This window comes from Erithacus rubecula, assembly GCF_903797595.1.
Source record: "Erithacus rubecula genome assembly, chromosome: 24".
NCBI classification, from domain to species: domain Eukaryota; kingdom Metazoa; phylum Chordata; class Aves; order Passeriformes; family Muscicapidae; genus Erithacus; species Erithacus rubecula.
Genome location: NC_136676.1, coordinates 2,533,569 through 2,558,914, shown reverse-complemented (window position 1 = coordinate 2,558,914; position 25,346 = coordinate 2,533,569). Strand labels below are relative to the sequence as shown.

Below are 25,346 nucleotides of genomic sequence, written 5' to 3'. Positions count from 1 at the left end.
TTTGAGGAAGGACAAAAACAACCCAAGAACTGCCCCAAAGCTACTGTCAGCAGCAGCTGGTGGTGACTCACCCAGAAGCAATGACCCCAAGCAAAATCCAGAGTGGAGGTGACACAGGCTTTCAGGACACCCCCCAGCAATATCCCCACACAGCACCCTGAAATGCAGCAAGGGGCAAACCTCCCCCCACCACCTGTGGGACCCCCAAAATCAGGGCAGGGAACCCCTTCACATCTGAGGCTCCCTAGAAGAGACAAAGACCCCCAGAATCCCCCCAATAGGACAGAGACACCCCCCTCCCCAGCACCCCTGGGATCTCCAAATGGAGACTGCCAGGAAACCACTTTCTTTAGTAAAAGGAGGAATAAAACAGTGGAAATCTACCTGCTCCACCAAACAGCCCTGCTGATGGGGACTGCCAGTGCCCATGTTTGCAGTCTCTTGGTTCCCCTGTCTCTCTTGCAGACATCTCTCCCTGGATGTTGCTCTTGGGACATGAGCTACAAACAGGGGAGCTGAGCATCTGATCCAGCAGCCCTGGAGACATTTTTCCTGAGATTTTTTTCTCCCTGAGATGTCTGCATGCTCTTTCAATAAAGGTGTACAAAGTTCTCACCTTTTTGCATCACAGGGGAGTGTTCATAAAGGAAGTCTTGAGTTAAACAAACCTCAAAAAATCCTGTCTGTTGTTTCTTGCATGGCTAAACTCTCTATTACAATTAGAAGCACCACCTGGGACTGGGTTTGGTTTGATGGTTTTATTGTTTCAATCATAAATGTCAGGTTTAATGGCCAACACTCTTCTGAGATATCTGCAGCCTTTGAGGGTCAGTGGCAGGTTATTTTGAGAAGCTTGGTGACAAATACTGAACAGGTCCCTACTGAAGCCATGCACTGAAATGGGTGGCAAAGAGTGAGGCAACTGTTGCAAATGTTGCTACTTTTTATTCCTCCTCTCTGGAGTTCCTTTCTCCATTTTTGCCCCATCCTCCCCTGAGCTGCAGTCAGCAGGAGGCTCTTTCTCTGCTGTGGAACAGCTGAGCAGGTTCCCATGTCCCAGCTGGTGCTGAGGGTGCCCTGCATGTCCCAGAGGTGGAATATCTGGCTGGCTTCTGTGCAGCTTCTCCCCCTCCTCAGTGGTCTTTCTGCACCTCCTTGGTTCCTTGCAGTCCCCTTGTGGCTTCAGGGTTGTTGTTTTCTGGCACATTTGACATGATATGTGACTGAAGCAGCACGAGGCTTTGGGAAATAGATCACAGCCATGTCTGTCCCTTTTCAAGCAGTGACTTATCTTCATACTCTCTCAGATGTCCATTTTGCCCCTTTTCACAGCTCACCCTTCTCAGAGAGCTCACACCTGGCAATTTACACAATCCCAGTTTAGTGCCAGACAGTGAGAGAGGAGAAAGGGCCTGTCAATCTGCAAGACAGATACAACTCACTGACAAACAGTCATTCCCTCCTTGACAAAAAACAAAACCCACCAGAGAAGAACAGCAAAAGGATCAGTAACAGGAGAGAGAATATATTCTGAACATCCTTTCACACTTGTTCCCACCTGGCACAGAAAAGTAAATATGTATTTTGGCAAAGATGCCTTGAGGCATCATTCACCTTGTACCACAGCCCATCCCTGGCCTGTAAAAGAAGGTCTCTTCAGATGAACTGCAGAGTTTTTAAAGCAAAACCACAGCTGGGACACCCTGAAGGGCACAATTCACCAACACAAATCACTGAGTAGAGTTTCACCTTCAGGAAGCAACAACAGACTCAACAATTGTCTTTATAGCTTTAGGAAATGCCCTGAGAAAACTGTGTCACCAATGACAGGCTGCAGGTGTAGAAGTAGATAATTTGTTCACCAAAATCAGGCATTGCCATTTTGGCCTTTCAGTGGCAGAAAAGTGCTCTGGGCCAGCCCAGCTCTGTATGAGCCAAGTCAGGGCTGATCACACTGAAGCCTTCTGCTGCCACAAGGAAAGGGCAGGGCACAGCTACAGCACTGACTGTGCTCAGACAGCTGAACTCAGATATTGTGTGCAGACATAACAATTTCCAATCAGGATTCCTGTCCAGGAAAGGTTTCTTTGCAAACAGAAAAGTTGCAATGCACTCGTTTACACACCTTGCTCATCCTTCTGCCAGAGAAAGCATGACTTCTGCTCAAGCACAGTCAGGACATTGAAGGATGTCCTGTAAACCTCTCAAAGGCAATGTTCAACTGATCAAACCTTGAAAACAAGCACAGATCTAACTGTTGCAATCATGGAATTAGTGGAAAAGACCCTGAAGATTGAGACCATTGTTCCCCCACCACTGCCCAAGACATCATGTCCCCAGGTGCCACATCTACATGGCTTTTAAACCCTTTTAGGGATGGAGACTCCACCACTACTCTGAACACTCTTCTGCCAGGGCTGGATGAGCCCTTCCACACAGATTCTTAGTGATGTCTAACCCGACTCTCTCCTCCAACAACTTGAGGCCAGTCCCTCTTGTCCTGGCCTTTGTCCCCTGGGAGCAGAGCCTGGCCCTCACATGCATCCTCCTGCCAGGGAGTTGTGGATAGCAAGAAACTCCCCTGGAGCCTCCTTTTCTCCAGGCTGAGCCCTCCCAGCTCCCTCAGCTGCTCCAGGTGCTCCAGACCCTTCCCCAGCTCTATTCTCTTCTCTGGAAATGCTCCAGCCCCGCAATGTTTTGGTTTGGTTTGGTTTTTTTGTAGTGAAGCACCCAGGACTGGAGGTGCCTCACCACAGGTGGGTGGTCACTGCCCTGGTTGCACTGTGGCTGGTACAGCCCAGCTGGGCTCACGTTCAGCTGGTGTCAGTGAGATGAACGGGCAGGTCTTGTCAGCCGGCAGTGCCCTGCTCTGGGGAGCCTGAGCTCCCTCAGTGGGATGGAGATCGGGACACACGGACACAGCCTGGACACACCCTGAACACACCCAGACACAGCTTGGACACAGACAGGACACAGCCTGGACACAGCCTGGACACAGACAGGACACAGCCTGGACACAGCCTGGACACACCATGGACACAGCCTGGACACAGCCCAGACACACCTGGACACAGCTTGGACACAGCTTGGACACATCATGGACACAGCCTGGACACAGCCTGGACACACCTGGACACACCATGGACACACCATGGACACAGCCCGGACACACCCTGGACACACCCAGACACAGCTTGGACACAGACAGGACACAGCCTGGACACATCATGGTCACACCCTGGACACACCTTGGACACACCCCGGACACACCCGGACACAGCCTGGACACGCCCGGACACACCCTGGACACAGCCCGGGCACACCCTGGACACAGCCTGGACACATCACGGACACACCTTGGACACACCCGGACCCTCCGCCCGCCTCCCACCCCCCCGGCCCCTCAGGCCGCCCGCCCGTCCCGCCCGTCCCGCCTCCCGCCGCCATTTCCGCTTCCTGCCGCGCTCCCCGCGATGTCGGCGCTGGCCGCGAATCCCAACAACCCCGTGGTTTTCTTCGATGTCACCATCGGCGGGCAGGTGCGGGTGGCCCGGGACAGGGACAGGGAGGCGCTGCGGGGGTGGCTGGGGGTGCCGGGGCGTTGAGGGGATGAGGGGGCGCGGGCGGTGCGGGGCTCGGCGTGTGGGAGCGCCGTGAGGGGCGGGCGGAGAGCGGGGCTGTGGGGTCACTGCGGCCGGGAGGAGCAGCGCTGCACCGGAGCGGCTGTGGCGATGGGGATGAGCGCGGGTGGGTGACACTGGGTCTGTGCGAGTGGGCCCTGTGTGTTTGTGTGTGTGTTTGTGTGTGTTTGTGTGTGTGTTTGTGTGTGTGTTTGTGTGTTTGTGCGTGAGGGAGCCTGGAACACTCACCTGGCCCCGTCTCCTCAGGAGGTCGGCCGCATGAAGATCGAGCTGTTCGCAGATGTTGTACCCAAAACAGCAGAGAACTTCAGGTAAGGAGCAGCTCGCACTGGAGCTTTCTGGTGCAGGAATGGCTTTTTGCTGACACCTGTCCCGGGTGTTTGTTCTCAGGGATGCTGTGGCCCCCTGGTCTCTCTGGCTGGAAGGGCTCCCCCTTTGCTTCCTCTCTGGAGCCTCCTGATTTTCTCCATTTTTGTGCCGTGGTGGAGGTCTCCTGGCCCCCCAGTTCTCCTGCCCTCAGCTGGGGGATGCACCATGTGAAATCCCACCTCCATCAGAGGGATGGACATACCCTGCTCTCTGTCAAACACAGTGCCTGCCCCACATTCACTCTCTCACAACCTTGGTGTTAATTCTCCCACCTCCTCACCACAAAGAGCACAGAAAATGTTTTGAAATGGCACTGGGAAGGAACTGGCACTTCCTATTCCTGTTTCTCTGGGAACATCTCTGACACAATAAGGGAAATCCTGTGCACCAGTTGGTGCCCTCAGAATTCACATGAACCTAACACTCTGCTCTCTCTTTGTTTGCCAGGCAGTTTTGTACAGGTGAATTCAGGTAAGTGAATTATCATGTCTTTTAAGTGTCCCACTGGAGGAACAGGGCTGGATGAGGTAGAAAGGGTTCATCTTGAACGTTTTCATGTTGTAGCAATACAAAATGGAAGATAAATCCATTCTTAGGAACTTGTGAGGGGCTTGGAGACTCACAGAGATGGCAGGTTTTCCTGTTTGATATGATTTTTTTTGTGCCCAGCTGGCTCTAAAAAGCCCTGTCTGCAAAGCCCACCTGCTCATTCTGCACATTGCAATGGGATCCTGTGAAGATGATGGTGTGGGTGTTGCAGGGAACAGTCATTTCTTGTGCAGAGCCCACTGAGGCTTCTTTTTTGCCTCCAACAGCAGCAGCTGAGAGGCTGCAGCACTTGGTTGTATCTGAAGGCAGCTGCTGATATATAGGGCAACCCTTTGGGGACTCTGAATTGTTGGGAAAATTCTGTGTTGGGATATCCATCAGGTTGCAACAATTCTCCTTTTCATTTCCTTACAGGAAAGATGGTGTCCCTATAGGTTATAAAGGAAGCACTTTCCACAGGTAAACCATCTATTGTTGTTTAGACACTAAATAGCAGCCTGAGCCATATTGGGTTTTGTGATCTGCCTTGAGTTATTAGTGGTGTTGGAGACATTTCTGGATCATGGCTAATGTAATTTTGGAGCTTTGGGGGACCAGGGGATGCTGCCCTCCCCACTGGGAGGAATCCTGTTCCTGGTGTGCCATGGCAGATATGGCATCTATCACCTAATCACTATCCCTGGTCAAAAGCAATGAGTTCTAAATGACCTCATATCAACCACTAATTAATATTTGTTGTAGATATTAGGCTGCAGCATTCACATACTGTTAACCAGTGTTGCACAGCAAGGCAGAACCCCTTTTCACCTTACACTGAGCTTCTTGAGGCCTTTGGCCACTGAGAACTAAGTGTTGTTTTACTCCTTTAGGGTAATAAAGGATTTCATGATCCAAGGAGGTGACTTTGTAAATGTAAGTACTCCAGAACTGCTTTTGTCCTTTTCCTCTGTGCTGTAACATCTGCTGTTTCCAGGGGTCTCTGCTGATTTGTGGGATCTCTCTCTTTATTGATGTTTCCAGTAGTAACTGGAGGTGTCCTCATAGCATTGCTGCCATCTTACTGCAACAGACCACTCAACAACAAATCTGGAGCCTTGGGTGAACACATTCTTCCCAAAATGTTTCTCTCTACAATAGCCTGGCAATACCCTGGGAGCTTTCAAAACTTGAAAATGTTTTTTTGCCCTTTTTTCCTTCCTCCTTCTGTTATCCTCCTCCAGACAAAAACCTCTGTGAATTTCAATTCACATTGTAGACAGACCCTAAGTACAGTACCCAGTGTGTAATGTAAGACATCATTTGAGTCAAAACTAGCCTGTTGTTACTAAATTGTCCCAAAATAGAAAAGACTTTGCACCCACAATGGTGGTCATGCTCTGACATGGGGATGAGCAGAATGTATGAGTAAGGCTGAAGGGCCACAGGATCTCTTCACTGTTCTAGGACCCAGTAAAATTACTTTATTTTTGGAAGTGTTTCAAAATATGAGGGAAGTGATAAAGCTTCTTCAATATGAAATTTGGTTCTATGAAAGAATTTGAGAGAAGTAATGACACAGCAACACCAGACTCTGGGGTAGTTGCTAATTGTGACACTGCTGAGATGTCCCAGTGTATTACTTCCACTCACCTCAACAAGCTTTACAGATTGCTCCAGTATTTGGAATTTATAAGTTATATTTATTACAGAGCCACTTGGGGAGCAAGCACAGTCACACTGACCCCTGAGACAGAGTGCAAGTTTCTGTCTCAGAGCCAAAAGTTTAAGTAAACTACAGAGAGCAGGAGGAAAACAAACAAGAGCTGGGCAAGTAGAGGAAAAGATGTGGAGCTGCATGTGGTATATTACTGTTATCTTATTGTTCTGTTAAGTTTGGCCTATAAAGATCATATATGTTAAGCAGAAAGGCAGTGAAGGGAGACAAGTTGTAACAAGGGAGAAGAAATGAGTCTGAAGTGACACAGAAAGGGAAGCTCAACACAGAAATGGAATTAACTCACAAAAGTAAATTTAAGTGATTATACCAGAGATCCTCATTTGATTCTACAGCTCTCCTGGAGGGTTCCTCACTGCAGCTTATTTAAGGACCCTGATGAAGGGTCCCTGCTCAGTCCTTTTGTCATCATACAGGAGCATCTCTGCAAGGCTGGACCCAGGGGCAGGGTGGCCTTTCAGCAGTCCCCCAAGTCAGTGTGCCTGATGTGAACCATCTGCCAGGCTCTGCAGAGTTCTGAACTTGGGGGCTGTCACAGCCCCTGCTGCTTTCACTGTTAGTGTCCTGAGATCTGAGTGCTTAGCCTTGTAGTTAAACACAAGATGTCTGGACTTAGTAGAAAGTACAGCACAAACTAGAAAATCTTTATTTTTAGAAACTGTCCTTGCAGGACAGAGATTGCTCTCTTATTTCTGGTAAAGTCATAGAAAATAGGGTGAAATACATAAACCCACTGAAAGCCAACTTTTGCCATGCAACCACTTCTGCTTTCTTTTTCACACCAGCCCATACTTCTGTGTCTCCTCCCTGTTCCCTTCCAAGTCCTGATGGATCTGTACCAAGCAATCTGTAGCCTCCACTTCACTCTGGGAGGCTTGGACTTAAACTTACCATCTCCATGGGCTTCTGCCAACATAGGAATGGTGAACTGTAGTTAGAAACCAGTTGCTGTTCCTGTTCAGAAATGAAACACTGAATCTGTTCACTGCTGGTGTAAGTAAAAGGCAATACAGAACATCCATTTTGCCTTTTCCTCTTGCTTGGAGATTTTAAATTAATTTTTAAATTGAATTGTTCTGTAGGAGTTGCTACAGGACAAGTGCTGTGGCTGACTGGGTACCTCTCTCATGCAGGGAGATGGCACTGGTGTAGCCAGTATATATAGGGGTCCTTTTGCAGATGAAAACTTCAAGCTGAAACACTCTGCTCCTGGCCTGCTTTCTATGGTGAGTATAAAATAATGGACTAAAAAGCTTTTGGTACTTTTTCTGTGCCCTTTTCCTAAGGGTATGCAGTATTTGCTGGACAGCAGAATCTCTGCTATTGGGTATAAGGTCTGCTTTGTAACTGCTAGTCAAGCAGTTACTTATGGGTCAGTGTGTAGAGTAACACAATAGTCCTGGTCCTGCAGCACCCTTTCTGTGCTGCCTGTTGGAGCTCTGGGACAGGCTTGGCTTGATTGCTTTCAAAAGAGCTTAATTCTAACAGTTTTCATACAGTGGTGAGTTGGTGGTGTTTTCTTCTTTCCTGATACTCTTATCAAACACTGACCTTGGCAAGGATGAGACAGAGAGATTTGGGAGTTCCAAAGCCACAGCACTGTTACCATGGTATCTTTTAAAACAGACCTTCCATTTCAACATAGTAGGAGAAACTGCAACCATTGCACATTGTCTGGTAGGAACAATACCCTGACTTTTGGAATGGAAAGCAAATGGAGCCAGTGCTTCAGTGTTCCTATCCACAACTGCTTCTTCCTCTTCTCTTTCAGCTGCTCTGCCCTTAAAACCACTTGCTTAGGACATTTCATCATTTGAGTTATTCATCCATGTTGAAAACATGGCCCAAAAAGAGGTGTCATGGCCCAGCAAAGCAGCTAGTGTTCTGTGTTGTGAGGGAAGGGATTCACTCCAGTGTTGCCACTTTGTGTTAAAGTGGCATGGCTCTGAAATCATTATACTGGGTCAAAGCACAGATCCCAGGAGCCATGGATCCCAGCTGGATCCTTTTGAATGGCTCACAATAACTAGAAAGCCAAAAGGTCCTTTACAGTCCTTCAGCTGCAAAACTTGGCCAGTTCACTCATCAGGACAAACTTGCTTTAGTAGCTCTTGGTTTTCAATATCACAAGTGGCCTTCAATGTTGCAGTGATGGTTTCTTAACAGAGTGCAAATGCTCTGGGTTTTCTACTTGGGTGTGAATAAAATTTCACATCTGCATCCCACAGTTCCTGTGAGCCCTGTACCAATACAGCTTTTACTTTTCTCACCATGATCATTGAAAATTTTAAATTTTTATTCTGAGGAAACCTTCCCAAAACCAGAAATCAGCTGGGTTTTTTCCTTGCCCTGATTTCTGGCATTCAATTTTCCTCAGGGTAATGCTGCAGCCAATAAAGACTCATCACCAAAAAGTTTAGCCTTTTTTCAGGAGTGTGCTCTAGAGCCTGGACTTTGGCACAGCCTTGTATTGAACACACCTTTATAGAAAATAATAGTTGGTGACGTGGCTCTTGTGCATTCTGGTATGACCAGAGGTGGTGACATGCTGCATCCCAGCACAGGGTGCTCTCCTGCAGATATATTTTGTTTCCTTTGGTTTGTCTAGAAATCAACTAAAAATATTACAGTCTTGAGCAAAACTTTTTCTTTATGTGTTTTGCTTTCAGTTTTGGCCAGTGTGAAATTGTAAACTTGTTCTATTTTGCCATTCTCCACCCCCAGGCAAACAGTGGTCCCAGTACCAACGGCTGCCAGTTCTTCATCACGTGCTCCAAGTGTGATTGGCTGGATGGGAAACACGTTGTGTTTGGTGAGTACCTGCAGTAAAAGTCCTGGAGTGCCAGCTCACAGACATCCCTGCAGGGCAGCTGTTCAAATAAATAGTGACAATCAGAATCTCCTGAACTGGGAGGGGACCAGAGGGATCATCAGGACCAACTTCTGTTCCTGAGAACATTGTCAAAATTCTCCTGGAGCTCTGGCAGCCTTGGGGCTGTGATTGTTCCCTGGGGTGCTTGCTCAGTGCTCCTTCTTCCCTCCTCCTTGTGCTGTCTGAGGGATCTGGGCAGTCTGATACTGTGATGGATCACTGTTGAAATGAATCATTTTTCCACAGGTTAACTTTAATCCAGATCAGTGTTCAGTGTCCTGTATTTGTACACAAATCCTTGTGCCAGTGCAGAAGGCACAGACAAATGAAAAGTTCATTTCTTCTCCACTATCAGCAGATATCTGCTAACTTGCATTTACTGCTGGTTGAACTGTAGGAGTTCCAAGCCAGTCTTAAGCTGGTGGTCTCAAACTCCAAATTTCTACACACACCACCCTTGTGATGGGAGAAGGCACTTCATCTGTGCTGAGTGTGGAGAATGTTTGAAGAGGGATTGTTTCCTTTATGAGTTTACAGATCAGTAACAAACTCTGAAGTGGCCAAAAGCTACACAATGCAGAGGACTTTTCAGGAAGGACAAAAATGCATGTACCTGTGATGAGTGGGGGGGAACAAAGGTTAAAAATAGCCATGTTGAAGTGGATAAATTTTCTCATTCTAGGTAAAATTGTCGATGGGCTCTTGGTCATGAGAAAAATTGAAGTAAGTTTTCATATGGCTACTTCCCTGTGAATGTCTGCTTTGGAAAGTCATGTGCAGGATGAAGTAGGCTTGTCCTGTTCTCTCCTGCTGTCTGTTTACAGGATAGCAGGGAATACCAGTGTTGATAACTGGTTGTCATCGTTATAATGTAGCAGGAAATCTGTTGAAGCACAGGCTGTCATATGAGCTGGCTTTGGAAATGCTGGGATCTTGTGACTGGGATGGTCTCTGAGCGGGGATTGCGTTCTTGGCTTTATTTGCTTTGCATTTGTTCAGGAGGCTGAATTAAAAAGTTGTTCCATCAGCAGCTCAGACAAGAGTGTAAAGCATCTCACTTCTTTGCTATTGCCTGGGATTATTCAGTGGATGCAAAATCATCAGTTCTGCTGATCCATGATCAGCATGTTTAATAAGAAAAATTAAACTAATCTCCTGATGGGCTTCCAGGATCTGAAGATAAATAGAGTCCGGGTGATAATTGCTGCCAGCATTAGGCCTGGGTGTCATGGCAGGATAATGAGTAGATTTAACAAATAGCAGCAAGTTCTGTGAGATATCCAGCACTGACTCCATGACACATGTGAAATAATGTGCATAAGGACCTCTAATCTAAAAGCAGGAAAAACACAGAGCTGTTGGGCTTTGAGAAAAGGTCACATGGAAGGAGTTGTACAGCATGGTATAGTCTGCTGGAGGGTTGTGGTGAGCCTGCTTTGAGTATCAGTGCAGTGAGACCAAAGTAAAGAAAATTAGAGATTCAGAGAACAGCTGAGTCCAGCACAGCAGGAGGTTCAGAATGAAGGTTGCTTTGGCACTGTCTCTTTCCTTCCTGTATGAACACAAGTTGATTTTGCTTGTGGCAGCTGCTTTTAGTATCAAAGCCAGGGCAGCCTCAAGTATCTTCATGAGGAGCTCTCCAGTTTTTGCTCTGCTGCTTCCCTCCAGTTCAAAGGACCAGCCTCTGGTCTGTGTCCCAAACCTCTGCTTACAGGGAGAACTCACCAGCTTATGGTTGGGCCTGTTGCCAGATGTGTAATGGTGCTTTTCTGTTCCTCAGAGCTGTGCTGGGATTCCCTGCTCCTCATGTTACAGAGATACCTCTTAGCCAATCTTCTAGTACCTGTCACTGCTTTTATAAGTTGTGATGTTCTGTATTTGTTTGTCCCCAGAATGTGCCTACGGGTCCCAATAACAAACCCAAGTTGCCAGTTGTGATTTCTCAGTGTGGAGAAATGTGAAGGAGCAATGTGGTAAGTCTCAGTCTTCACAGGCACAGTACCATGAACTCTGGGCTGTTCTGCTTCTTACTTTTCTTTTGACTTACTTTCACATTCCTTTGAACCTGCAGAGAGCTGTCTCAGCTCAGTGAAACACCAGGAAGTGCTTCTCTAACAGCATTCCTTTTTTGCCAGCTGAAGTCCCAAAATTGGCTTCCCTCCAAACTGCACAAACACCAGAGGCAGCACAGCAGAGATAAGATTTTGCAGCTGCACTTGTGGGGAGATGGGTTTGTGGGAGCTTTTTCTTGGGTTGGGTTAGGCTGCCTTGAAGCCTCAGTTCTTTAAAGTGGATGAAAGGGAATTGCAGCAGAAATCCATCTGGCATTACCCAGGCAGTCTGGTTGGTGGGAGGCCTCACTTTGACCTGCAGAGTGGAGAACTTTCCAACAGCTACAAAAAGCAGAGTATCCATGGGTGGGACAGGCAGAGATCAAGAAAAGGGAAGAAAGAGGGAGGACTTGAGCCTCCTTGCTCAGTACAGCTGTAGGACTGACACCACTGAAGGACCAAGGAATTACCATTTTACACAGTCTTACTAAACTTGAAAAAAAGTACCAGTGTCCTTATCTGAAGGGAGATGTTTCCACTGTTTACTGTTATTCAGGCTTCATTTTGATTAAAGCAGTAGTCTCAGGTTAACATAAATTTATCTAGAATTCAGTGTGTTGGGCTGCAGCTTGTCAAAAATCTGCTGTATTAACCTTTTGAGTGCTGATTTTTTCCAAATTTCAGGAGGCAGTCTGACAAAAGCACACACCCACATTTTTTGACCTTCCATTAAATGATATCCAAAGGAGACTGGAGTTGCCCACAATGTTCCCTCTTTTGTAATAAAGTCTTGGAGACCTGCAGCACTTCAGACTCTTGGGAGCTCTTGCTATTTGATGAAGTGATAACAGGGAATGTAATCATTCTTCCATCCCTCTGGTACTTCTGGTGGTATTTTTGAAAAAAGCCTGCTAGCAAGGCTGTCCCTTTTCTTGCAGAGCTGTCTTAAAGGGTTGGGTTCCCTTTAGGGTGGTCCTCAGGCCCAGACTTTCTTATCATTTTAGTATCATTGGAGTACAGGATCTCTGGCCAATGCCCAGCTTGGGCCTGGAAAGCTTTTCATTCATAGATACAAGGAGGTGCCACCTCCCTTATTTCCCAGCCAGGTTTTAGGAGCAGCCTTGCTGCACCCTCATGTCTCTCATCTGACTGGGGATGAGAACAGCTTTTGCATTGCCTGATGCCAGGCAGCCACATCAGCTACTTGTCAAGATCCTTGAAAATCAGCTGAGAGGAACAGGCACTGTTGCTTTTAACTGCAGGAGTAGATGTGGTTGCCTGGCAGGCAGACCCAGGAGAGCTCCTGAGTTCACTGGATGATGAGAGCTGGTGTGTGGAGCTACTGGCATGCACTTAAAATCACTGTGTGTCCCCCCAGTGTCACTGCACAGCCTGGCTGTTGGAGGATCTGTTAGGAATGCCTGTCCAGCATTTCACTCCTGTTTCTTCTTCCTTTCAGTGTTCCTTTACTGGTGATTAGACCTGTGCTGGCTCCATGCAATTCCAATTCCAGCCAGCTCACCCACTGCCCCAGACTTCTTGACTTCTCCTCAAGACCCATGCTCTTGAGGTTCTCTTGAAATTATTTAATAATGGGCATCCTTTTTTTTTTTTTTTTTTAAACATTTTGAAATGTAAATAAAGAATTTTTTAAAACATGTACGTTGCACATCAATTAACATTTGTGGGCATGGATTCTTCTCCAGGTGAGAAGAGCTGGGAGCAACATGCCTGGCTGGTTCAGTCAGGAACATTTACTGTGTGGTATTGAGAGAAAGAAGGGGTGAAAGGAGCTTGGCAGAGCTTTGCTGCACCAGCTCTTTCCCTCAGCAGGTAACTATGAATGCCTGGCTGGCAGAAGGGTTCTTAGCATGTTGGGAATCAGCCTTACTGAGGCAGGAGGAATTGGTGTAGCACAGACTCCATCACTGTGAGTGCTGTGCTCTGAGGAAAGTTCTGATGGAAACAAGTGTCTTTCAGCCTTCCCCTAGCACATGGTGGCACCAGGCCATGGAGCTGCTATGTGCATTGTTCACCTGGGTGTTGGAGCAGGCCTGTCCTGGGAAACACAGAGTGGTGATGCTGTAGGAATGAAATTGGGGCTGCTTGTCCTGTGTAGTGATGAGAGCACAGCTGAGGATGCCTTTCTTGTCCCAGAGCAGGGCTGGGAGCTCACCCACCTGGCAGGGAACAAGCCAGCACCCTGCACAGGGCTGGGTTCCAGCAGGAGCTCGTGCAGTTGTTTAAAGATAAAGGAGCTGTGTAAAGTTAGGACAGAGTCAGTTCTGTCACATGCAGGTGCTGCAGAAAGATCCCATCCCTCCCTGGGCAGCAGCTGTGGGGTGCACTCTCTTCCTGAGCTGGTTTTTGCCCAGCACTGACATGCTGGAGGAAGCTCCCACAGCTTGGCTGTGCTCTTTTCTCTCATGGCTCTTAGAAATACTGGCTCTGGCTGTCAGGATTCCTATATATTCCTATATCCTCATTCCTAGCACAGCAACTGAGGACACTCCTCTCCAGCTTGAGGAATATCACTTTATACCTGCAGAACATCAGGTGATAAAAGGAGCACAGACACCTCAGTCCTTTCTTCCCCAGCCCCACAAATACAGGAGGGCAAGCTCTCCTGTAAGAGGAGGGTTGAAGATTCTCAACAGACTAGTTCAGGGAGCTGTGCCTGGCAGTGTTGTGCTGGGGTTTGCACTTCTGGCTGCTGGTACCCAAATTCACCATTTTTTCACCAGGGAAACCAGTTTATTTGTAGCCCAGGCTTAGCAGCACTTTTTCAGCCTAATGTATTTTTATCATTGCCATTAGCTGGTCTCACTTCCTGCATACAGGGGTCACAGAGCTTCCCCAGATTAATTAAGAGTGGCAATTGCATTACCACCTCTTTGTTGTTTCAATGGCTAATTACATCCCATTGTATTTCCCTTCAACGTGGAACGTGCAGGGTTCCAGCTTTCCATCTTGTGTGCCTTCTTCCTTAGCTGCTGCCTGAGATTCTTCTCAAAGACCACATTTTTTGGTTGAATTCCCACATGGTGATGTCACCCTTGTATTGTATGTAGCAAATCCTGGAATGTCCCGTAGAGGAGATGATGGAGCTCCTCTCAGCTTCCTCCAGCTGTGGATGCTGCAGCTGGAGATGGTGTTTCTGCTGGCCTGAGCATTGCCCTGAGGGTCTGAGTTGCCTCTGGACCCCACAGTGTTACCCCCCAAAGACATTGCTGGGGCCCACAGTTTCAGCTGTAGGTGCATGGCCCTGAAATCCCCATTTCCTCCCAGAGCTGGAGTTTACTCCACCATTTTCTCCCTCATGGCTCCCTGCCTGGTGTATTCCCAAATTCCCATTCTATTTTAAGATTATTTTTCAGGTGTCTCACTAAGCAGCATCCAATTTTGACATCATTCTAGTTTCTTTATCCAGTTCATCATCCTGGTGCAGATCTTTGTGGGGTTGTGTTACTGTTTTCAAGCCCTTCCCTTTGTTGGCTGAGTTGAAGATCAGGTGGAAGAGTTCCCAAGTGAGCTGGATGAGACCAGTGTTCCCAATGGGCTGATGTGTTGGGTTGAGCTTGGCCTCACTGGAGTCCCTCACCTGGCCAGGGTGGAATGTGGGGAACCAGGTGAAGTGTCAGTGATTTGTGTGCAATGCTGAAGGGGCTGATCCTAAGGGAATAAATGTTGGTTGCAAAAATTGAGTGGTGGGTCATCTCCCCTTCCAGAGACCTTCTGGGGGGTTGCTGATGAACTTTCCCTCCTCTTATGTCAGATGAATGACATAGCCAAGGCAGGGCTAGGAATCTGTGGCCACCAGCTACATTTTTCAAGTGCCTAAAGAAAAATTAACGTGTTGGACACAGGGTTTTCATCTGGACCTTCCCCCTGGGGAATCCAGTGAGAGATGCCGGGTATCTCCAGGCCGCTGTAAGGTGAACACAGGGGCAAGGAGAGGCACAGAGGAGCTGACAAGTGCTGGTTGGAGAACAGCACCAGCAGGAAAAGGACCCAGCAGAAATGCTTTCCCGACAGCCTGGGGGGTAGAAAGGCTCAGCGTGAGGAGCCTGAACCTCTCTACCCTCCGGGAATGGAAGGATGGGATGCGTAGGGAAAGCTGATTCCCCGCGGGTCAGCTCAGTCCCGTGGGTTAGGGAGCTCTGACACGGCTCCAAACCCGTCATTTCCCGCTGCTGTTTAACGGTCGCGGGCCCTTTCTGGCTGTCCCGGGGGCAGCGGGCGCCGCGCTCGCTCTGCCCGGCGCTCCCCACGAGCGGAAGGCGCTCGGGGCGGCTCGGGCAGCACCGCCGCCACATGGCCGCGCGCACTTCCCCGATCGTGCCCGTTGGGGGCGGGAGCGGCGGGGCCGCGGCCAATCAGCGCCGGGGGCGGGACCGGGGCCGGCCGGTGAGAGCGGCGAGCCTGGCAGCCGCGGGCGGAACGGCCAATGGGCGCGCGCGCTGCGGGACGGGCGGATTCGGCCGCCAATGGATTTGCGGCGAGGGGCGGAGGCGCGTTGGGCAAAGGCCAATGGGGTCGCTCTCCGTTTAACGGGCGGGCCGGGCGGCGAATTGCGGCGCGCGCGGGCGGGGCGCGCGGGGTGGCTAGCCGGTGCGCGCCGCCATTGTGGCCAGTTCGATCGGTATCGGGAGCGGAGAGCGGAGCTCAGCGAGCCCGGAGCAGGGAGCAGCCCCCCCCCCCCCACGGCCGGCCTCAGTCACCATCACACCGCGGGAGGCGGCGCAAACAGCAGTCACCACCACCGTCCGCACCGAACAGCCGCCGCCATGAGCAGCGAGGCCGAGACCCAGCCGCCCGCCGCCCCCGTCCCCGCGGCGGCCCCCGCCGCCCCCGCCGACTCCAAGCCAAACGGCGGGACCGGGAACGGGGGCAGCGGCCTGGCCTCGGCGGCGCCTCCCGCTGGCGGGGACAAGAAGGTCATCGGTGAGGGCAGCCTGGGGTCTCGGGGTGGGTGGGAAGCCCCGATCCCCCGCCCCTCCCCCGCCGTGGCTGAGGGTGGCGCGCGCTCCCTTTCCCCCTCCCCCTATTCCCCGAGGGGCGGCGCGCGCCCCCCGCGCGCGTTCCCGGCGGCGCGCGCCGCGGCCGTTACTCGCCCCCCTCCGCCGCGCTCCCCGCGCGCCGCCGGCCCCGCGTGCCGGGGTGGGGGCGGGGCGGCGCAAGATGTCCGCCACGCGGGGCCTTTGTGCGCGCGCCCCGCCACGTGCCCCTGACGCGCCGCTCCCTCCCCTGCTTCCCCCTGTGCCCCTCTCCCGCAGCAACGAAGGTTTTGGGAACAGTGAAATGGTTCAACGTGAGGAACGGTTACGGCTTCATCAACAGGTGAGCGCCCGGCGCGGCGGGGCCGCGGGGAGGGGGCGCGGCGCGGGTGACAGGCGGGCGGGGGGCGGCCGGGCCTCGGCGCCTCAGCCCCGCTCGGCAGAAGGAGCTGCTGAGCTGCTCCCTCTCTCCACCCCGGGGGTTTCTGGCCCCTGGTTGGATTTTGAGCCCTTTAATCTGGTAAGAGCCGCGCTCTCGAGGCGTCTTACATTATGGTCCTTTCTTTCATGGTGTTTTGGGTTGGGTTTTTTTCCTTTCTTAAGTGTGGTGGCTGTCAGCACACACAATATTTATTTAAACTCCTGTGTGAAGTTCGGTCAATGCGAGCAACAATGGCTTTTGAGCACTTGGTAATGAGGACACCCTCAACATGTGGGAGCAGCAAAAGGAGCACAATTGACACGGTCTGATGCCACACTGAGGTGTGTGGATGGGCCTCATGAAACAAGTGCCTAGAAGGGTCTTTTTATGATAGTAGTTGATGTGAAAGAATAATTTGAGTGCTTTGGGAGTTGTGTCAATACCTAAAGTAGGCCTGTCAGGGAGGGGAAGTGCTCTGCAAACAAGTTTTTTAAAAATAGGCAATTTATGGCTCCATTGGTTGGGGAGGCCTCTCCATAGTGTTGCCAGAGCTGTTTCCCTTAATTGGTGGTGCTTAAACTCCCCAGTCTCACAATGTGGCCAAAAACTGGGGAATCTCCCTTTAGGCTTGCAAGTGTAGTGTTATTATTTGACCTTTTTGTTTGTATTTGGTTTAAACATTGCCTTTTTGAACTGCCTGTTACTTTGTGAACTAGCGTGAATTATCTGTCAAGCTCCTGAATTGGTTTTTTTTGTCTGCAGCTTTACAAACTTGCCTCCCAGTCTGCCCAGTTTGCATTGTTCACACCGTGCTTCAGCTCCCGGTGTTGTGCAGTCACCAGTGCCGGGAGCTGTCGTGTCTCTGGCCTTGGAAACGCCTCCCAAGTCCCAGCCACAAACCCCACCTCGAGGGAAGGCTTTTCCTGTTCCCTCAGTAGTGAAAATGTTCTGTGATGTCAGTCGAGCAGGGAAGCATCAGCAGCTAGTTGAGACATCCGAGTAGCTTCCCCAGTCATTACTTTGGCAGCTGTTTAATCCCCGAGGTTGCCATTTGTAATGAGAAACCCAGCATGATCTCGTATTATCAAGAGATTAGAGGCTGGTAACTGAAGGGGAGGACATTTCCTCAGCTCTGGAATCTTTGCCTGGCTGCAGGGAAGCTGTGCACGAGCTCCTGCCCTTGCATGGCTCTGCTTTAGCCAGGTGTGCTTTCAGATAAAATGAGGCTTTGGAATTGAAATGAGCTTTGATGTAGGTGCATGCTCACTTCAGGTATTTTCTGTGTGTTTTTAATGTTAGAAGTGGGATTGTGTTCCAAAATAGGAAGGAGTTTGAATTCTGGGTCTTTGATGGTTGTTTCTCACGTTTGCCAAAATGACAAGTAGATGTGCAAAAGCTGCTGGCTTGGTCTGTACCAGAACTGGAGCTGCACTGTCTGGTGTGGAATTTGTGCCCTGCTGGACTTGGCATCTTCTTAATGTGTCTGCTTGTCTCTTTTCCTTTGTCCAATATATTCTGGTGGATAAAAGATGTGAATGGAAGAGTGGTGTAGTACAAAGCTAAGTGATTTGTTCAGCCTTCAGAATGGGTGTTTCTCTTGTACCCTTCCAAATTTTATTTGAAAAAGCGATGGTCCTGTCCAAATGACTGCATGCTTGCTGCTTCCAGATGTGCTTGCTGGAAAACAGCATTGGGAGTGGTGTCCTGGTGTGTGAGGCTGTGAAAGGGCCTGGTGTGTTTTTCACTTGACTCACTGAGCTCTCTGTGACCCAGTCACAAAACTCCCATGTCCTCTTGAATGGAAACCGTTTTGAAAAAGGATTTTAAAAACAAGTGTCTGGTCTGGTTGTCCAGAATTGAACTTGGGCAGAAGTGCAAGGCATTCACACTTGTGGATGAGCATTTCCTGCCAGTGTTTTTCAGCTGAGGATGAAGGAAGGTGCTCAGCATTTTTACTGGAAACATGTTACTGTTCTCTTGTCAAAGTTTTGGACGTGGTGTTTTGAAGAAGAGTCTTTCAGCTTTGGCTTTGCAAGGGCTTCTGGCTGCTGCATCCTGGAGCTTTGGAGATGAGATCAGAATGTCTCTGCCCTGCTGCCTTTTGGCTGCCTTTTCCAGTAACCTTTGAGTCTATAGGCATCAATTCAAGAGGGAACAAGGGGACTTGCTTGTGCTGGTGATGTCTGAGAGAATGGCTGGAGCTTGGGTGGAATTTCTTGAAGAGGTTTAATTGTCAGTTCTTACTTTTTAAAGCTGGGGTGAGGAGCACCTGGCTTTATCTTATTAAAAAACCAACCCAAGTATTCTGTTAGCACTAGCACTCCAGTTCAGAGCATATTTTCACACAAGCTTGCTTCTGTCTATAACCAGTCATTCTAAGAAATAAAAGCCACTTTGCTGTTGATTCAAACTTTTCCATGCAGTAATGAAACTTAGCAGTGCAGTGAGGGTGGGTTGGTGTGATGGGAGCTGGGATGTCCATGCTCCAGGAGTGGGGAACATGGCTTGTGCAGCTCTAAGCAGTGCAAGGGTGTCTCCTTTGGACCTCTTCAGAGCAGAGTAGAAACTTCTGAGTGAGGCTGGTGCTGAGCTGTGGTTGTTGGGGCTCCTGGCAGTTGTGGAAGCTCTGCCAGGGTCGTGCTGGAGGCTGGGTGCTCCTGGGTCCTTACAGATACACACCTGAGCTGTTCCTGTTTCTTGAGGGAGGAGACCAAGGCTGGATTGACTGAGCTGCCTTCATGGGCAGCTGGTGTTGCTGTTCCTCAGGTGAGTGAAACATTGAGGCTCAGGGAATGACAGGCTCCAATGGCAGGGGCAGAGCTGCTTCCAAAAGCTGCAGTAGCCAGTCTCCCACAGAACACTGCAGGGAAGGAGTGTGTGGTCCCTGTCAGGTGTTCAGACATCTCCATTGATGGGATGTGAGGGATAGAGAGGTGTGCAGCAGTGAGTGCCTTACTGAACCTTCAGCATGTGCTTTGCACTTTGTGTAAGCTGCCTGCTGATCTCCTTCCTACACACAGTAAGCTGATGGGAACTAGTTGAGAGCATGTTGAGGAATAATGCTCAAAGCCTGTTTTGATACATCTGCACTTTGGCTCTGTACCAAACAATTGCATTTTTAATTTACTGTGCATTTTATTCACGAATTTCAATTTCCTGTTGTCTTGCAGGAATGACACCAAGGAAGATGTTTTTGTCCATCAGGTAAGATTTCCTTGAAACTGAAACATATTCCAAATTGACTATGCCTGACCCATTTAAGTAGAATTAAAGTTGTGGAAGAGCCTTGCATTTTCACTGTTACATGGACACACAACTGATTGTTGGTTGAATTGCAAGTAGAGCCTGCTTGCATTTTTGGGTTTTGCACATTGGCTGAGTGGGCTGATGGTGTACAGTGATGAGAATTGCACTGGCTGCCAGCATGGCTTGGGGATAACTGCTTGGATCCAGTCACCTTGTGGATTCATGCAGTGGTTAAACATCTGGAAATAAAGTTCAATGAAAAGGTTGCAGTAGGGAGAGAAGTTAATTGAACTGAGGGATGAAGTGCCAATGAAGCTCTTTTTTTCCTAGGCAAAATTCTGTATTTTATTGCTCTAGGCTTTCAGTGGAAGTCTACAAACATTTTAGGCTTTTCAATTTACCTCATATATATCCTTAGATGTAATGTGTGACAAACAGACAAGCCTCTGGAAAATAGACCAAGACTGCACATCACACCTGTGTCTTTCTTCATGGAGCAGGTTTGCCTTAGTTTAGTTCCTTGTCTGAATTGCAAGGCTCTCTGTGGTCAGCAATTTGCTTTTTGCCCCTTCTGGCTCAGTATCTCAGTAAGCAACCTCCAAAGAATTCTTAGTTGAGCCTGGTTTACACTTGGTATTTAGGGAGTCCATGGGTCATTCTTTGTCTCAGGTTAGGGATGTGCTGCTGATGTTAACACAAGGGAAAAGCAATGCCTGGAAAGTGTTTTGTGTTTATCATCTCTCAGCTCCTTGCTTGTTCTTTGTCTGAATCACCAGCTTGTAGAGGCACTGCTTTGTGAGAGGTTATACATAGCCTGAGGGGAAGTTTTCACACCCAATTGGCAAGTAGAGTCACCTGTGAGTGACCTTGATTTACTGGATGTGTTACAGGACTTGCCATGGAGCTACTGTCTGTTTCTGAAATAACAGTTTGGTCATGATTTGTTTTAGGGTAATATTTTTTACAATAAAACAGTATAGGGCTCTAATCTGGAAAAAAAAACCAGGTTGCTGGAGAAAATACAGCTGTGTATGCTTTTCTCCATCCCTGTTACATAGCTCAGGTGTCACAAAAAGCTGTTGGACTGGCTGCTATTGTAATGGGGCTTTCCTTAAATTTACTGATATTTGTGGGCATGTTTTTGCAGCGATTTTGTTCAGTTTAGGAGCAAAAGATCTAATAAAATTGTGTGGCAGGTATTTATATTAAAGTTACACTTCTGTTCCCCTTCAGTTAAAATGTTTGATAAGCAGAGCATGGCTGAGCATGGTGTGTATTGAGTATTAACTTGTCTATTGAAGATCTCATCAGTGCTGCAGAGCACTGAAACTGAGTCTGTTCTAGTAATGGTGTTTGACAGGTAGCCACTGATACAGAGGATTGTCTGGTGCTGACACTTGGAAAAGGCCAATCCTTATTGTGCACAGCACAGCTGGAGTAGATTCAGGATTGATTGGTTAATCCTGTGGTAGAAACTATGGTGTTGAAAGCCTTGGAGGAGGAAATCTGTTGATACATGGCCATTTTTATGTTTACAGAATATAGAACACAGAAGCTGCTATGTCCTGTGCTGTGTGGGAATTAATGGCTGGAAATCCAAAAGGATGAATGGAAAGGCTGATACATTGGTGTATAGGCTTCAGAGGAATGCATAACTATCATAGTGATGTTAATCTTAAACTGATTAGGAATCCTTTAGCCAGTGTGTGGTGTGGGAGTGTTTTGCTCTGTGTTTTCAAGCTGCCTTTGTAGCCTGCAGACAGCATGTTGAGAGGTGCTTCCAGTCAATGGTGAAGCTGTTGCACATTTCAGGTAGTGCAGACTGTAATACTGGTACATTTTATGACTTCCTGGATTATCCCAATGATTCACTTGCTTTTTCAGGATCACAGATCTTTCTCCTAAGATAAAGAAACTGAACATTTAGTAATCTTAAAAAAAAAAAATTCAATTCTTCCTTTGTGTTCTTACGCTGTGCCTGCACTGTTGTGTTGTTAGACTGCCATAAAGAAGAATAACCCCAGGAAGTACCTCCGCAGCGTAGGAGATGGAGAGACCGTGGAGTTTGATGTGGTTGAGGGAGAAAAGGTAAACACATCTTTTGGGTGTCAGAGCGCTCATGGAAAACTCAGATTGCAGGCTTTGGTGTGGTGCCTGTGGTTTGAGTTGATGCCTCATGACATCCAAGGAGGTGAATGGTTTTTCATTTCTTCCCAATGTGCATGTGAATGTTGCTCAGTAGGAGAGTGCTGTGCTGTAGCTGCGGGATGGTGACTGTTTCCCTAACGCCGTTTCCACTCCTCAGGGCGCGGAGGCAGCCAATGTCACAGGACCTGGTGGAGTTCCAGTGCAGGGCAGTAAATACGCAGCAGATCGTAACCATTACAGACGATACCCACGTCGTAGGGGTCCTCCACGCAACTACCAGCAAAACTATCAGAACAGTGAGAGTGGGGAGAAGAACGAAGGAGCAGAGAACATCCCAGAAGGCCAAGGGCAGCAGCGCCGTCCCTATCGCAGGCGGCGGTACCCACCTTACTATATGCGTAGGCCCTACGGGCGTCGTCCACAGTATACCAACCCTCCCGTTCAGGGAGAGATAGTGGAGGTAACATTCCTGACGGGTGCTGCTAAACGGGCTTGGTTGCTTTGGAGCAGGGTGATGGGATGCACCTTTTGACGCTTCTTGTAGGTACTCCAGATGATTTTGGTAAGGTTTGGCAGTAGTGTGAAATGAAGTAGCTGAAGGTCTTTGTGTTACAGCTTCTAAAAAGCAGAGTGTTTCAGTTTGTGTGATTAACTGGAGGATTGTCCATCGTGTGCCCGCCTGTTCCCTAGAACTGCTGTCCGCCTTGACTGAACTGACAACCTTCCAGCTCCTCCCTCACAGCGTGACAAGCTGTGGAGTTGGCACATTCCTGCTTGGGGCTGAGGGGGTCTGTGGCCTGATGTCTTGCAGGGTGCTGACAACCAGGGTGCAGGAGACGGCAGACCAGTCAGGCAAAACATGTACCGGGGTTACAGACCAAGGTTCCGCAGGTAGGCTGCAGGCGAGCTGCCGCTCTCGGCCTGGTTGAGCAGCAGAGCCGCGACACGGCCATGCTCAGGTGCTGCATGGTTAAAGCCCAGCTTGACTTTCAGGGGTCCTCCTCGTCAAAGACAGCCCAGAGAGGATGGAAATGAAGAAGATAAAGAGAACCAAGGGGATGAAACCCAAAGTCAGCAGCCACCTCAACGTCGGTACCGCCGTAATTTCAACTACCGACGCAGACGCCCAGAGAACCCTAAACCACAGGATGGCAAAGAGACGAAGACAGCCGAACCAGCAGCTGAGAACACGTCCGCTCCCGAGGCTGAGCAGGGCGGGGCTGAGTAAACACCGGCTTAACATCTCTACCATCATCCGGGTGGGTCAGCAGGGCCAGGGCTGCCTCTGCTTCTGCTCCTTTGTCTTTGGGCTCTTGGGTGCTGTAATTGGTGTGTGAGTGCAGATTAGTTACAAACTTTAATTGTCATTGTTGGAATGCTGTTACACTTTAAATCTTGGCTGTGTGTGATAGTTCAGGTGTACAGCAGTCTCTGCTCACTCAGAAATTGAAGCGGTGCAAGTAAAGGCTTGAGAGTAGTCAGGAGAGGCACGTGCTGGGATTTACCTGGCTCCATCAGTGCTGAGCTGAGTCCCTACAGAGGGAGGGGATGGCACTGAGACCTCAGCATCCATTTCTATAAAGGTGACGTGGAATTAGCAGGAGTGTCTCAGGAGCAGCTTTTTATCTAATCAAAGTGCTGAAAAAGCTGGTAGAGAATGGTACTGAGGTGTGGGCTCAGGAGGGTTGTGTGCAGGGCAGGGGCCAAAGGCTGGGTTAGTTGCAAGGAAGCCTGTCTGCAGTTGGGACTTCTTTGTTGACTTGAGGGACAGTTCTGCTAATTTGGGAATATTTTCATTGCCAGGACTCTACTTGTTCTGTATTGTCACCTGTGTGTGTATCCCATTCCTTTTGTCCCTTGCTCATTACCTGGAGGGCAGGAAAGTGGAGGAGGCATTTAGGCTGTAGTGGGAGCAGGCTGAGTGCTCACACTGCTGGCATGGACAGGGCTGGAGGAGTTGGGCTGGGAGAAGGCTCAGTATTGGCAGCAGCTGCAGCCTCTCCCAACTGTGGAGTTTGGGGACTTGCTCTGCATGGAGTGCTTCATGTTGCAGATGGATCATTCACTCACTGTCCAGGCTGTGCTGCAGTGATCTCTGCACTTTGGGTGAACATTTGTTGCACCCTGGTATTCACCTTTGTGGTCAACACCTCCTGGATGAATTCTTAGAACATGGGTTTCAAAAGGATGCCACAATGGCACCTTGATTCCTCTTGCTGCCTGGTAGCACTGGAGAATAGTGGGTTTGATTTCTGTGCTCTGAGCAGTGGCTGAATGTCAGCAGAGCCTGGTGGCAGCAGCCCTGCCCAGCAGCACAGGGATCCCTTTGGGTTTGAGCTGCTGGCTGCTCTCTTTGGAGTCCTTGGCATTGCTCCTGTGGGAGGGTGGCTGCTGTGGTTGCAGGGGGCTGGGCTGGGGCTGACAAGGAGCAGTGGCTGGTTAGAAGTGGCTTGTGAGCTTAGGACAGGCAGCTTAGGGTGAATTTTTGTGTTGCAGGTGACTCTTGGTAGGCAAAGCACTCCTGTAACCCTGTGGCACCTCTCTGATCAGCCTTTTTTTTTTTTTTCTCCTCTTTTTCAGTTTAGTCATCAAAGAAAAGACTTTAAGAAATGAAGAAGAAAATGAAATTCCAGCAATAAGAAATGAACAAAAGAATTGGAACTGAAGACCTTAAGTGCTTGCTTTTTGCTGTTGACCAGATTACTAGAACTATCTGCATTATCTATGCAGCATGGGGTTTTTATTATTTTTACCTAAAGAATTCTCTTTTTGGAAATGATAAACACGTTTTTTAAAAGTCTGTTTTTTCTCAATATACCTTTAAAAGTTTGTAAATTGTTTCATATCTGGTCACGTTGAGATTTTTAAGAACCTCATTTTTAATTTGTATGAAATATACGCCTGATTTTTTCAAGTCAAACTGCAAGCATCTGTTAATAAAGGTCTTAAAGAGTTACCACGTGTGCTTAAGTGTTTTAAACCTACTTTTGTGTGAAAGGCTTTTTAAGTATTTGTAAAAAGTTTGGGAAGAAAAATGACTGCTTTACTCTTTGGGCATACAGGGTGCTGGGGTAAAACAAAAATTGAAGTAAAAAACCAATGAAGATGCAATTGAGTCCCACTGGAGAAGGAGGGACAGGCACAGGGGGGTGGGAGTGCCTGGTGCCTGCCCAGTGCTCCAGGAGCTCTTGGCTGTGTCCCTGCTGGAATAGAGCACAACAATGGTAGAATCCCACACTGGTTTGGGCTGGAGGGAGGAACTTAAAGCTCCCCTCATCCCATCCCCTGTCTGTGGGGCAGGGACACCTTCCACTGTCCCAGGCTGCTCCAAGGCCTGT

The 25,346-nt window shown here is 48.9% G+C and overlaps 3 protein-coding genes across 7 annotated transcripts in view; 2 read left to right on the top strand and 1 right to left on the bottom strand.

Annotated features, from left to right (window-relative positions):
• The window catches only part of UBIAD1 (UbiA prenyltransferase domain containing 1), a 423,268-nt gene that overhangs the window by 103,634 nt on the left and 294,288 nt on the right, over window positions 1-25,346 (bottom strand). The gene's annotated exons all lie outside the window — the stretch shown is intronic.
• PPIH (peptidylprolyl isomerase H) lies at window positions 3,438-12,851 on the top strand. Of its 2 annotated transcripts, XM_079326217.1 has the most exons (10): window positions 3,438-3,539; window positions 3,888-3,952; window positions 4,458-4,481; window positions 4,974-5,018; window positions 5,429-5,471; window positions 7,407-7,499; window positions 8,998-9,085; window positions 9,828-9,868; window positions 11,038-11,118; window positions 12,656-12,851. In XM_079326217.1, the coding sequence occupies exons 1-9, from the start codon at window positions 3,474-3,476 to the stop codon at window positions 11,104-11,106; spliced, it is 534 nt and encodes a 177-aa protein (XP_079182343.1). In that variant the 5' UTR covers window positions 3,438-3,473; the 3' UTR covers window positions 11,107-11,118; window positions 12,656-12,851. The 2 variants fall into 2 exon arrangements, with proteins under 2 accessions (XP_079182343.1, XP_079182344.1); XM_079326218.1 differs by lacking the exon at window positions 3,888-3,952 and having other exon boundaries at window positions 3,455-3,539.
• YBX1 (Y-box binding protein 1) lies at window positions 15,796-24,964 on the top strand. 4 transcript variants are annotated; one of them, XM_079326058.1, is made up of 8 exons: window positions 15,796-16,140; window positions 16,473-16,536; window positions 19,785-19,818; window positions 21,859-21,948; window positions 22,166-22,468; window positions 22,820-22,899; window positions 22,990-23,267; window positions 24,589-24,964. In XM_079326058.1, exons 1-7 carry the CDS (start codon window positions 15,984-15,986, stop codon window positions 23,234-23,236), a joined length of 975 nt encoding a protein of 324 aa, XP_079182184.1. In that variant the 5' UTR covers window positions 15,796-15,983; the 3' UTR covers window positions 23,237-23,267; window positions 24,589-24,964. The 4 variants fall into 4 exon arrangements, with proteins under 4 accessions (XP_079182184.1, XP_079182185.1, XP_079182187.1 ...); XM_079326059.1 differs by having other exon boundaries at window positions 24,594-24,837; XM_079326061.1 differs by having other exon boundaries at window positions 15,907-16,140; window positions 23,002-23,267; window positions 24,594-24,837.

Bases quoted from the DNA above. Each gene is read 5' to 3' on its own strand.
- PPIH (XM_079326217.1), top strand. From the start codon at position 3,474: ATGTCGGCGCTGGCCGCGAATCCCAACAACCCCGTGGTTTTCTTCGAT. The intron at 4,482-4,973 runs GTAAGTGAATTA...ATTTCCTTACAG, and splicing joins TTTTGTACAGGTGAATTCAG to GAAAGATGGTGTCCCTATAG. The intron at 9,869-11,037 runs GTAAGTTTTCAT...GTTTGTCCCCAG, and splicing joins TGGTCATGAGAAAAATTGAA to AATGTGCCTACGGGTCCCAA.
- YBX1 (XM_079326058.1), top strand. From the start codon at position 15,984: ATGAGCAGCGAGGCCGAGACCCAGCCGCCCGCCGCCCCCGTCCCCGCG. The intron at 16,537-19,784 runs GTGAGCGCCCGG...GTTGTCTTGCAG, and splicing joins GGTTACGGCTTCATCAACAG to GAATGACACCAAGGAAGATG. The intron at 21,949-22,165 runs GTAAACACATCT...TCCACTCCTCAG, and splicing joins ATGTGGTTGAGGGAGAAAAG to GGCGCGGAGGCAGCCAATGT.